The sequence below is a fragment of the Malaclemys terrapin genome, chromosome 9 (assembly GCF_027887155.1).
Source record: "Malaclemys terrapin pileata isolate rMalTer1 chromosome 9, rMalTer1.hap1, whole genome shotgun sequence".
In the NCBI taxonomy this organism is placed as follows: Eukaryota; Metazoa; Chordata; order Testudines; family Emydidae; genus Malaclemys; species Malaclemys terrapin.
In genome coordinates this window covers 104,486,745-104,499,686 of record NC_071513.1, presented here as the reverse complement: position 1 = coordinate 104,499,686, position 12,942 = coordinate 104,486,745, and the positions used below count along the sequence as shown (strand labels likewise).

Sequence of the window (12,942 nt, the reverse complement as noted above, 5' to 3'; positions counted from 1 at the left end):
TGTGGGGAGGTATGGGCAGGCTGAGTTCACGCATGACCATTTAAATAATGCATTCAGCTTCCCAAGCCGATCTTGCCAGAAGTTTAATAAAACCTACGTATTTGGTATTAAAATATTAATTGCACTTAATTTCTAGTGTATGAAACGTGATATCTAGACACATTTACAAACCCTGGTATTCCCTAGAAAAAGACGGTTACTCACCTTTGTAACTGTTGTTCTTAGAGATGTGTTGCTCATATCCATTCCAATTAGGTGTGCACGCGCTGTGTGCACGATCGTCGGAAGATTTTTACCCTAGCAACACTTGGTGGGTCGGCTGAGGCGCCTCCTGGAGTGGCGCCCTTATGGTGCCGGATATATGACCCTGCCGACCCAGCGCCCCCTCAGTTCCTTCTTGCCGGCTACTCCGCCAGAGGGGAAGGAGGTCGGGTTTGGAATGGATATGAGCAACACATCTCAAAGAACAACAGTTACAAAGGTGAGTAACCGTCTCCTCTTTGAGTGCTTGCTCATATCGATTCCAATAAGGTGACTCCCAAGCCTTACCTAGGCGGTGGGGTCAGAGTGAGACGTCGCAGAGTGCAGAACCGCTGAGCTCAATGCCGCGTCACCCCTGGACTGCTGGACAATCGCGTAGTGGGAAGCGAAGGTATGTACCGATGACCAAGTCGCTGCCCCACAGATCTCCTGTATGGGCACATGAGCCAGGAAGGCGGAGAAGGAAGCTTGAGCCCGAGGGGAGTGGGCGGTCAGGTGCGTAGCTGGGACACCAGCTAAGTCATAGCATGCACGGATGCATGATGTGATCCAGGACGAGATGCGCTGGGTGGAGACCAGAAGGCCCTTCATCCAGTCTGCCACTGCTACGAACAGCTCGGTCGTCCTCCTAAAAGGTTTCGTTCGTTCGTTCGTTTGATGTAAAAGGCGAACGTCTAGGGAGTGCAGCTGTTGTTCTCGCTGAGAAGCGTGTGGCTTTGGATAGAAGACCAGGAGGAAGGCTACACTAGAAGCTAGGGAAGTGGAGTTCAGCTAAGCCGCGCTTCACAGTTCCAACAACTGTCATGGGTGGCAAGAAGGAACTGAGGGGGCGCTGGGTCGGCTGGGGTATATAACCGGCACCGTAAGGGCGCCACTCCAGGGGGGGCCTCAGCCGACCTACCGAGTGTTGCTAGGGTAAAAATCTTCAGACGATCGTGCACGCGCGCACACCCTAATTGGAATCGATATGTGCAAGCACTTGAAGAAGAACTTGCAATTTGTGCATTAATCAGTAAATACCATGACAACTACTAATAATGAAATTCCAGCCATGAGTCACAGGCTCCCCTCAAACAGCCTCTCAGAGAAAGCCTGAGCAAACAGATAAACCCTGCCATTTGCCCTGAAGAAAATCAACAAACCCTCCACATAGCAGACTTTATCCCTAGATGGACAAATCTAGTGCCTGTCATTGCCAATAGCTCAGCTGATCTCCAGTGCTGGCTTGGAGCATAAAGAGAGGTTGTTTCTAAAATACGCAGGACCTAACCAGAAGGAACTCTAGCTTGGATTCCCCCAAGGAGGGCTGTTAGAATCCTGTGGAGCATAAGGATATTGTGCTCTGTGTGTGAAATTCCCAGAAGAAAAAGTCTCAATCTCTTAACCAGTGAAGGTAGACAAAAGTACTCTTGGGTGCCACTGTTATCTGGGCATCCAACAGGAGCCTCAGAGCCAAAAGAACCACTAGATTGCAAATTGTTTGAGAAAAGTTCCTGAAGTGTAAGGGTCTGATGTTCCTTGCACCATTTCCTCAGGCTCTCTGGTTTTACATGGGCACAGTCTTAGCCGATTAGTTCTCATCGAGACCAGATGCGTGGGAAGCTGAGAGAACTTCCGGGGTAGGACGTATGAGACGTCAAGAGCTGAGAGATATCAGCAGGATGATGGCAGTGCAGCTTTAACATATACGCATCACCAACATCAGAAATAATCAACACGTTAAACAAGTAGCCTTAGGATGCCCTTTCCGAGAGGAATCAGTGGACGGAGAACTCCACCTCTGGAACCAAGTAATTTAGGGTTGTGATAATCTCCCTCAGGCCAGACTCAGGTATTGTCATGGTTCTCCTTGTATTCCTTACTGAGCATTTTTTTATACTACATACACTTGTGCTTGTTTCTTCCTGCATCCCCCCTGCTTGCTCAGAACAAAGTTCAACCTTTTCAGCATTGTATAACAAGCTAGCACCTGAAAATAGTTGTCAATGGGTTTAAAATATTTAACATACTACCTACATCAAACCCAGTTTAATAGTCGACACCTCTCGTCGCCCACCAAAACATGAAACCAAAGCCAGCCTTCCATTCTAATGAACTAGAAAGTGACATCCAAATGGGATAGCACTAGAAGTTTATTAACCTTAGCACTGTGTTGCAAACAGGGCAGTCATGACAAGCCTCACCTTCAGTGTTAGTAAGCTGCTGCCTCAGTGTGTTTGCTGTAATCGCCAGCATTCGCTGTATGCGCCAAAACAGAACCACATCATTGCATTCGAGCTGAAACAGGTAGAGGAAGGTGTTAGCGCTTCCCTTCCTTCCTTCCCCACGGGGGGGGGTTCAACGAACCATGTAGTCCCTTAAATAGAAAGCTGAGGTTGCTCTGACACACACTCTTGAACACAGTGACTATAGTATATACACATTAACTTATGCAAAGACGTATAGGAAAGATTTGCTGTGCGTGATGAAGAGACATACCCCAAATTCCTGTGCCAAAGGCCATTCTCAGTCTTGTTAAATATTTCTCCCACTCCCCCTGCATCCAGTCGTTCACCTTTCTCCAGTGGAAAGGGTCATGAAGGGACAGCACAGGAAAGTGACCTGCAGGCACTACATACAAACTGGGTCTGGGCACATGGCGCTCTCAAGGCTGTATTATACCAGCTGAAAGGAGACAGGCATACTCCAAACTTTGTCTTGCTGCCTGACAAAAGCTTATGAAAAACATGTGGGAGTTAGGGGCTTACACAAGTGCTAACAGGAAATACCCCAGGCCCACAGGAAGCTCCAGCTTCGTAGAGGGGTTATAACACAGAGGGTATAACACAGATATTTGAACTCCAGGGGAGGGATAGCTCAGTGGTTTGAGCATTGGCCTGCTAAACCCAGGGTTGAGAGTTCAATCCTTGAGGGGGCCACTTGGGAATCTGGGGTAAAATCAGTACTTGGTCCTGCTAGTGAAGGCAGGGGGCTGGACTCGATGACCTTTCAAGGTCCCTTCCAGTTCTAGGAGATGGGATATCTCCAGCTGGGTTGCTGTCTGTATTCCTGACTGCATGCCTGGTGCCAAAGGATGGCAGCTCCCAGCTCCTCTCTGAGACCCCATCCTATGCTACAGAGCCCTGACTACAGCAGTCCTGTAGAGAGGCCTCTGTGGTAGGGACGAGGAGGATTTCGGACTATGTACGTTGATTCTTTCCCTTAATTATAGGGAGATTCCTTTATTTTAGCTTTTTTTGGCAGTTTCTCCTTTTCTTCATCTTTATCATCCCATAATTTTAAGTATAAATCTGTGATCCGCACTGAGCCGTTTCCATACCTCAAGGGATGACGTCCATTATCAGGATCAAAAACAGATTTCCAAAACACTGTTTGCATCAGAACAAAACTGCCATTTCTCTCTAAACCTTCCATCTAAAATACTGGAGGCGCCACAGATACACTAAAAGGTTCAATAGAGGAGGTCTGATTGCTAGCTTTGTGGTTGATTATTAAAAATGAAAATTACTTACATATGGCCCACATTTCATTGTGCCAAATATTAACCCTTATTTTTGTTTCTAACACTACTGCTCTACCCTCTTTGCAGAAAAGCCACTCTCCTTAGTATTAAGGCTTTTCTTCTACTACAGCTTTGAAATCTAAAAGTCAATAAGGAAAGCAGACATTAATGGGAGAAGTGGGGGCAAATAAGTGGATACCAGCAAGACGCCAATAGTCCACGAGGGCTGTTGTAACATTCAATTGTCACAACACACTGAAGAGTTACAGTCAGGTAAAGAGATGCTTAGTTGATGACTGACATCTAGTGGACATTTTATGTAATTACCAGTTAATGGAATTTTGTCCATTGAAAGCAGACATAGCCAGCTCGGATTATAAATACCATATTGAATATTTAAAAGCATATAAAGAAATAGATTAATTTAAAAATGGGTGCGTTCTTTCTGGCTAGATCTCTGTAGACATTGAGGCTGTTCGCGTTCCCCAAACTGCAGTATCCATGTGTTCCTCAATTTACCTCAGAGTCTACAAAATGCCTTTGGTAGTAATAAAAGCCTCTTCGACAGAGATTACAGTGGCTCAAAGCTGTCCTCAAGAAATGTCTTCTATAAACTTGGTGCCACGTGTCTTTAATCTAAAAAAAAAGTAGTTAAAATTCATGGATAAACTGCATAAGCATTCTCCAGTTAATATTTTATATATTTTAATAATCACATTTCACCTTAAGCACATGAAAAAAGTACAGAATTGATTTGCACAATCCCTTTCCCTGCATACATTTAAATGTTATGCGGTTATCAGCTGGTAAATTAATGAAAGCTGTACAGCATATAATCAACTTCTTAACTGAATCCAAGGCAAACATTAAAAAGGATTCTGTCAAATAGCATGTTTACATTTCTGTTCTTCAATGTTTGCAGCATCCTCTCAGAAATTTAAATTATTGTGTGCAGACACTGTATGCATTTTTAAATGGCACATTGTTATTCTGAGTTAAATGCAAGTTACGGGTCACACTCTGCAAAGACTGTCATTTGAGCACAACAGATCAAGCACTTTGAATGCCATACATTAGTTTAGTTAACTTGCTGTTTAGCCAGAAAAGGGCACAGGGAAGTATATTAGTGGGTCTTAGATTTATGAAGAAACTACACGCATTTAGAACTTTTCTTCCTTAGGTTTATTTAGACCCCAATCCTGCAAACTCTTACTCTGGTTTCTTATCAGAGCAGCATGTTCTAGTAGATGAAGCACTGTTCTGTTCTGGGACTCAGAAGAAATGGATTCTGTTCCTGACTGCCACTGGCTGGCTGAGTGACCTTGGGCAAGTCACGTCACTTCACTTCTCTGCCTCAGTTTCTCCTATCTTTAAACAGGTGATAATGCTACTACCTCCTTTTGTAAAGTGCTTTGAGATCCTCTGATGAGAAATGCTGTATAAAATCTAAGTATTATTATTATTATTATTAACTTAGCTTGAGTATTAATGGTAGTAAAGTTAAGTATGTGCATAAGTCTTGGTAGGATTGGGGCCAAAGTTACTACAAAAACAACACAGAACTAAAGAAAATCTCCATGTACCTAATATTGACAATATTGGAATTTTCTTATATAACTATTTTTTTTAACTGCATGTTTAATGAAATGAAGGGCCTGGTTACTTTAAGGACCTTACACGGTTAGAACTGTAAACCATTTTCCAAAAGATTTTCACCCTAGTGACAGTCCCCTGATGAAAGATGCTCCCTTTTGATAGAGTTAACTTCAACCTCTTTGGCGGATTCATCTCATGGATATAAATAGATGAACTTCAGTCAAACTCAACTGCACATACAATTAAATACAATTCACAAAGTCTTCGTAAATAACACAGAATAGGTTTAATCATTCCTCTGTCCCCTGTGGAAGGTTTGCCTCCACTACACACTATATGGATAATATTACTTTAGAGGTAGACATGCCACAATATGGGCCTCTATCACAGGCAATGTATCTGCTTAGCAGATTCTGATTCCACTGTCAAATCCAAAAGTGCTGTACTACAGTTGTCTGACAGCCAACAAATAAGGCCATACAAAAATGTGTGCATTGCATGCAAGCATTCATTTAATAATTTATTTTGAAACATCTGGATTACAAGTTCAGTTTAGTATCAGAGGGGTAGCCGTGTTAGTCTGGATCTGTAAAAAGCAACAAAGAGTCCTGTGGCACCTTCTACATACAATTAAATACAATTCACAAAGTCTTCGTAAATAACACAGAATAGGTTCAATCATTCCTTTGTCCCCTGTGGAAGGTTTGCCTTCGGACGAAGTGGGTATTCACCCACGAAAGCTCATGCTCCAATACATCGTTAAGCTACGTCTACACTAAGGGTGTGTGGGGGGGTTGATTTAAGATACGCAAATTCAGCTACGCAAATAGCGTAGCTGAATTCGACGTATCTGATCTGACTTATCCCTCTGTGAGGACGGCAGCAAATCAACCGCCGCGGCTCCCCCGTTGACAGCGCTTACTCCTACCTGGGCTGGTGGAGTACGCGCGTCGATTCGGGGATCGATTTTCGCATCCCGACGAGACACGATAAACCGATCCCTGAGAGATCGATTTTCTACCGCTGATCCGGGCGGGTAGTGAATACCAGCCCCTAGTCTATAAGATGCCACAGGACTCTTTGTTGCCAGTTCAGTTTAGATAGTTATTTTTATGATAGCTAGAAAGAGCATACAAACGTTTCCATATGTTCTGTTACAAAGTTAGATCTTACCAAACATGGGTCCACTGCTACCCCTTTTGCTTCAAGATTCTTTCGGACCGTTGTCACCTCGTCATTTGCAAGGTAAGCTGCATGGTCTTCGTTGCATTTGATCATCTTCTCAAGTTCATTTTTTGTTTCATTGCGAATATTCTCAAATAAAAAAAAAGAGGTTCAAATTCAAACACAGACATTCCCACATTATTTATAATTGGTAGTTTTCCAGCACCACCATTCGTGTGAAGAGCCACAAAGGTAAGAATCCCAGTTGGATGTCACTCAACTTGCATAGCATACCATGTCTATGCCATTAGCCCAGACTACAAAAACCCTTACGCAGTAGTAGTATAGGTAGTAATAATAAATATATCACATACTCAATATGGACAAAAAGGCTGAAGTGTAGACTGTTTGACAATAATGGTTTTAATTAAGGTCTGCATTTAAAACTCCACCTAGCTGACACAATCACTTGACCATCAGTTCTACATGGCTGCCATTCAACTCAACAAGTCCCTCAACTTTTTCTCTGTTCACCCTTGGATATCTAATCCCAAATCAGCTCTTAGCTGCATTGTAACTTCATAGCCTGGTATCTCCTTCTTAGACAAAGTACCATGTCTCTCTTTATTCAGCCTTAACTTTTTTCACAGAACTAGCTATTTTTGAATCATCCTGGATCTTGAATGCCAGAGAAAGTAAGAAATGGAAAGAAAATTCATCAATTAACTCTGTCACCCCTTTTTGGAAATCTTCAAAATTCAATCTTTATATTGATTTTGCGGCTGTTAAATATTATTCATGATTCAGTCTCCTACCTGTATGTTATAGCATGGTCCTCCCTCCTAGGTCTTTCTACAGTAGAACCTCTAAGTTATGAACACCCTGGGGAACGAGGGCTATTCACAACTCTGAACAAAACATTATGGTTGTTCTTTCAAAAGTTTACAGCTGAACACTGACTTAATACAGCTTTGAAACTTTACTACGCTGAAGAAAAATGCTGCTTTCCCTTTATTTTTTTGGTAGTTTACATTTAGTACAGTACTGTACTGTATTTGCTTTCTGCTGCTGCCTGATTGAGTACTTCCGGTTCTAAATGAGGTGTGGGGTTCACCGGTCAGAACTCCGGTGTTCGTAACGCTGAGGTTCGACTGTATACAGATATTCTAAAAACAACTCCCTTTTGGGCAGAGACCCAACAGACACATTAAATTCATTGGGAGAAAGTTTCTCACTTGCTCATAACTTGGAAGAGTGGGTTAGGAAAGAAATGCTCAGGCGACATTAACTATAGCGATCAGTAACATGCCAGCTAGAATACTGTAGTTCATTACTGAAATGACATCATCTAGCCATGGGGGATACTACACCGTGTGGTGCAAAAGACTAAATTAATTAACATCCTGCTTACATATTGGTTTATCTACCAAGAGAAGAACTTTCCTCATGACTACAAACATTCAGGTTAACGACTGAACAGTAAAAGTCATAATTCCAATGAAGTAGAAAGGAAACAAGTTTACAATCTCTTACATTATGCACATGCCAGATCTCCAAAAGGAATCATGTCCTTTGGGCTAACATTTACAAAGCTTAGAAATGATCACTGGGAAATTGCAAACTGTATACACAATTACCTGTTTGGCATGTGCAATAGCACTAGAGTGCACAGGTCCAGAATTTTAAAGTTTAGTCATTAATGATCACCAGGCTCACCACAAGAATATGCAGCTGCAAGACATCCAATATTTCGGTTTGCTCTTACCTGTTCTTTAGTGCGGCCTACCCAGTACAGCCATCTTTTTTTCCAGTCTGGGCCCACCATGTCTTCAATAACAGATTCAGCTAGAAAAGAAAACAAGATATTAGATACCACTCCGTAAAATACATGCTACTAGGAAAGACGTCTATTGAACCAAAACCTTAAGTAGGATCAAAAAGTAGACTTCTAACGCCTCTTTTATGGAACCCTCAAAGCAATTCAATAATTAAAAAGTTTTCACATTCACTTTTTAAATGACTGAAATTTTCAAAGCAGTCTAGGGGGATTTAGACAGATCTTTCATACACATACATCACTGCACAGAAAACTTTTTCTTATCACAGAATATAAAGTGTGAGCACTCACTGTCCTTGAGGCGACTCTGAAGAGTATCCTCCATGAAGTGAATAGCTGCATCCCACTGCTGTTTATCAGATATTGACCGATCTTCTAAAGCATTGTGCTGTATCACTCGCTGGCAATGCAGAAAACAAATCTTAGGTTTTACAGTCCATCTTTTTAGTTGCCAACGAAATTAATTATTTAGAACCTACCTTCAGGACAGAAAATAGCAAACAAAAAGTCAAACTTAGAACACTGTTTCTTGTAATGAAAATATGCCCCACTCAAAAGCGATTTCTGAAAACAACTCAGTTTTAGCAGTATATGCTATTTAGAACATCTCTGTGGACACAGCATTTACCCTGTGTGTTATTCCAGTAAGGGAAACTTTCTGCACATCACCTAACAATGTTTTGCCTTGAAATTCAGCCCCTTATGTTGCCGTGTCTTGCTGACAGGAGGAGAATATGCGGAATATCACATAGTAGAAAGACAAGGTGGGTGAGGACCAACTTCTGTTGGTAGGAGAGACAATCTTTCAAGCTACACAGAGCTCTTCTTCACATCTGGGAAACATACTCGGAGTGTAACAGCTAAATATAAAGTGGAACAGACTGGCATACATAGTTAAGACATGTTTCAAGAGACCATTTAAGGTGAAGTGGACTGTTACCACCTGCCCAGTCATAGGGGGGAAAGGAACTGGGTGAGCGGGGGGGGGGAGGGTTGGGGGAGAAGAGGGGAGGGAGTGTTAGTGTGTTATAAATTGTTGTAATAGGCCATAACTCCAGTGCCTCCATTCAGTCCATGATTTTTAGCGTCGAGCAGAGTAATTAATTTAAGTTTCCAGGCTTGTCTTTTGAAAACGTTGTGCAGGTTTCCTTTGAGGATGAGGACTGATAGAGTGATCTCTTTGTGAAAAGCTTTCACCAACAGTGATACGGCATTTTTATATTTTATCATTTTTCTGTGTGAGCTGTAGTGATTGTCTGGTTTTGCCCACAGAGTTGTCATTGGGACACTGAGTGCACTGGATGCTGTGATAGGCATGTGTAGGATCCATGGATCTCAAAAGGTGTGTTGAGGTGAGTGTTGAGCATCGTAGCAGTGGAGATATGACTGCAGGTTTTGTATCTGTTGTTCTGGCAGGGTTTGGTGCCGCTTTGAATTGGTGTGTCCTGGTCTGTGAGGAGCTTGCTTCTGATGATGAGCTTGGAGAGGAGTGTGGGGGGGTGGGAGGTGTTGTTTGAAGGCCAGAAGAGGGGGTTCAAGAAAGATTTATTTCAGGATGGGATCCCCATCGAGTATGGGTTGTAGTTGTTTGATGATACCCTGTATGGGTTCCAGTGAGGGGTAGTAGGAGACAACTAGAGGTGTGAGGTCAGAGGGGTTTATTTCTGTATTGAAGCAGGTTCTCTCAGGGTATTTGAGTGGCCAGTTCCATGATATGATCTACTTCTCTGGTGAAGTATCCTTGTTTGGTGAAGGTAGTTTTGAGCAAGTTAAGGTGTATATGCCAGACTTTCTCCTCTGAGCATCTTCTGTGGTATCTGAGTGCTTGGCTGTAGATAACCAATTTCTTGCTGTGTTTGTGGTGGTTACTGTAGCTATGAAGATACGTGTGGAGATCTGTGGGTTTCTTATATAGCTGTCTGTAGGGCTGCATTATTGAGGCTGATCAGACAACTATATATAAGAAACCCACGGACCAGCTTGTCTCTCTCACCAACAGAAGTTGGCCCAATAAAAGATATTACCTGACCCACCTTGTCTCTCTAGTATCCTGGGACCAACATGGCTACAACAACACTGCATACAATGTCAAGAATGTCAACATGGAATCCCATTGGAGCATGGAACCAACCTACCAGAGGGGCAGGTAAATGCTATTATTTTACCACATTTCTAGGCTTTATATTATTAATTCATTTTACTTGTGGATGTGATTTTCAGGCTGTGGTGCATGGGCACAGAAAAAACCTCTGAACCAAATAGTGAGATTATTGGATACTGGGAGGATAAACTGGTCCATAAAAGGTAATAAAGAATAAAATAAAATAAAATAATAAACCAAAGAGAACCACTGATTCAGATCATGACATTCAAAAGCAGAGATAGATACATTTCCTATGACTTCTTCCAACACTATTAGGGAATTAACCAAAAAAATGCAAGCAAAATTAGCATTCATCTTAACTCAAAATGATTTCAAAGGCAACTGGTTTGGCAGCCAAGTGAACAAATACTACACTATACCAGGCTGTCCTCTGCTCTCTCATTCCACTTGTGTCGTTTAATACTTTCTTCTTTGACAGCTTGTTTCAGTTTATCAAAGATGTCGTCATGCTCTTTTCCTTTCTTTTCTGTCATGAAGTGAGAAAATTCTTCCTGCAGAGTCTCCCATGCCACCTAGAAAATTAATAAGAGAAAGTTACCTTCTGAAGCAGTCCATTACCGTGAACAGCTATATGTATTACAGTCACTAACATAATCTTCCAAGCAGACAGCAATACTCACTCACCAAGAAACAGAAGATATTAGAATTCAGTGATTTGCTTTTGTGGCTCACATATCAGAGAAATTAACACAAAACTTTGCTCACTGAGCAGCAATAACAGATGAACACAAAGGTGAATTCTGCTGGGAGGAGGGGAAATATGGATATAGTTAGCCTCCAGCTTTTTGCCACGTAAGAGGGATTTTTATTGGAAAATATTTAGTGAGACAGCCAAATAACGTTTCCAGTGTTTTTTGTGGCACACACACCTGGATGACAATAGCTCGCCAATCTCTAGTGACTGGCTGCAATGATCAGGAGCGCAGACATCAGGAATCAGAACTGCTCCTCTACTGCCATTTACTTACAACTCCTAACCTTCCTTTTAACAGGCTTCCAACAGAAAAATAAAGAGGGGTAAATATGAAAGCAAGGAGATATTTTTATTTATAAAACTAAATTGCATTCAGCTAATTGAGTTCTAACCTCTACTGCTTTATTAGGCAGTTGTTTGTCAGTCCATTGCTTCAGCTTGATGTCCACAGTGGTGTTAAATGTCCCTGAATTTGTAGTCTGTGCTGCTGGCAGGTAGATGTTCTCAATCACATGAGTAGATACTCTTTCCCATAATGTTTTCTGAAGAATCTCCTCCCTAAATGGAAAGGTATAACATATGTGATAACTTCCAGTCCATGGAGTTCTAATCCATATGGCCAGTACTTTAACAGACCGACAAAACAGATGTCTTCTTGTACTTTGATTATTCCTAACACCAACCCTCAAACCATGAGCTTCTCCCTACTTTCATTCTGCTGAATGAACAAAGATGATGTCTAGAATTTTTACCCATAGACTTGATGAATGATGAAACTAGCTGAGAATTCCAACCTGCAAGTCCATTTCATCATGAATATATGTCAAAGTTCACCTGTCAAATTAGCTTCTCATGTCGCTAACAACCATTGAGCTAACAACCTCATGAGCTAACAACCATTTCTCCTGTTTGTGTTGCAGCACAGACAGTTAATATACAATTAAATAAAATAAAGGCTTTATTAGTGATGAGTCAACCCCCCAAAATATTTTTTTTTAAATATGGTTTTAAAACATTTCAGGGAGACAAGGTGGGTGAGGTAATATCTTTTACTGGACCAACTTCTGTTAATAAGAAAGACAAACTTTCGAGTGTACTTAGAGCTCATATTCAGCTCCTTGCCCACCTTTTCTCTCGAATATCATGGGACCAACACAGCTATGATGACACTGTATTAATGTTTTGGAAGATTTAACATTATATGGGCTAGAGAGGGCAGAGCGGTCATTACAATTTTCAGGACACAGCATTCTCATGGTCAGCTGATATGCCAACTCAGGAGGAATGACTGAGGAATTTTTCAGAAGAGTCACTTCAGCTCCTTTCATCTCACTAGCATAATGATAAGTCAAATCTGTGCTTCACTTTTATTAAAATATCCCTATTCTCCCCAACTGTGGTAACTTCAAAACTGTCTGCCTGCCAAGTCAATATAGACGGGGCTGAAGTCACTCAATTCTTTAAAGCTGGAAAAGGCTTTTGGCTTAAATAGGTTTTCAAAGCTTGTAAAACTATTCATAGGAACTTAAAAAGAACAAGTATTTAAAAAGTAGTAAATTTTCCAGAATTCTTTCCTATCAGTAAATAAAATTTACTGTGGTCTCTGGCAAAAATGATGGTTTCCTTAAAAGCTTTTATTCAAAACAAGGTAATTGCTTCATCATTCAAACAAACTCATTTATTTGAGCAAGAACAACACCGCTACTGAGAGTGACAACATTGAA

At 41.5% G+C, this 12,942-nt stretch overlaps 1 protein-coding gene across 5 annotated transcripts in view; it reads right to left on the bottom strand.

The window, feature by feature from the left end:
* Positions 1–12,942, bottom strand: part of OPA1 (OPA1 mitochondrial dynamin like GTPase) — a 78,807-nt gene that overhangs the window by 24,108 nt on the left and 41,757 nt on the right. For all 5 annotated transcript variants that reach the window (XM_054039329.1, XM_054039331.1, XM_054039330.1 and 2 more), the window contains 7 exons: positions 11,611–11,776; positions 10,884–11,036; positions 8,652–8,760; positions 8,289–8,368; positions 6,533–6,673; positions 4,283–4,399; positions 2,445–2,538 (listed from right to left, as the gene is read on the bottom strand). In XM_054039329.1, coding sequence (XP_053895304.1) covers positions 2,445–2,538; positions 4,283–4,399; positions 6,533–6,673; positions 8,289–8,368; positions 8,652–8,760; positions 10,884–11,036; positions 11,611–11,776 — 860 coding nt within the window. The remainder of the gene's footprint in view (positions 1–2,444; positions 2,539–4,282; positions 4,400–6,532; positions 6,674–8,288; positions 8,369–8,651; positions 8,761–10,883; positions 11,037–11,610; positions 11,777–12,942) is intronic.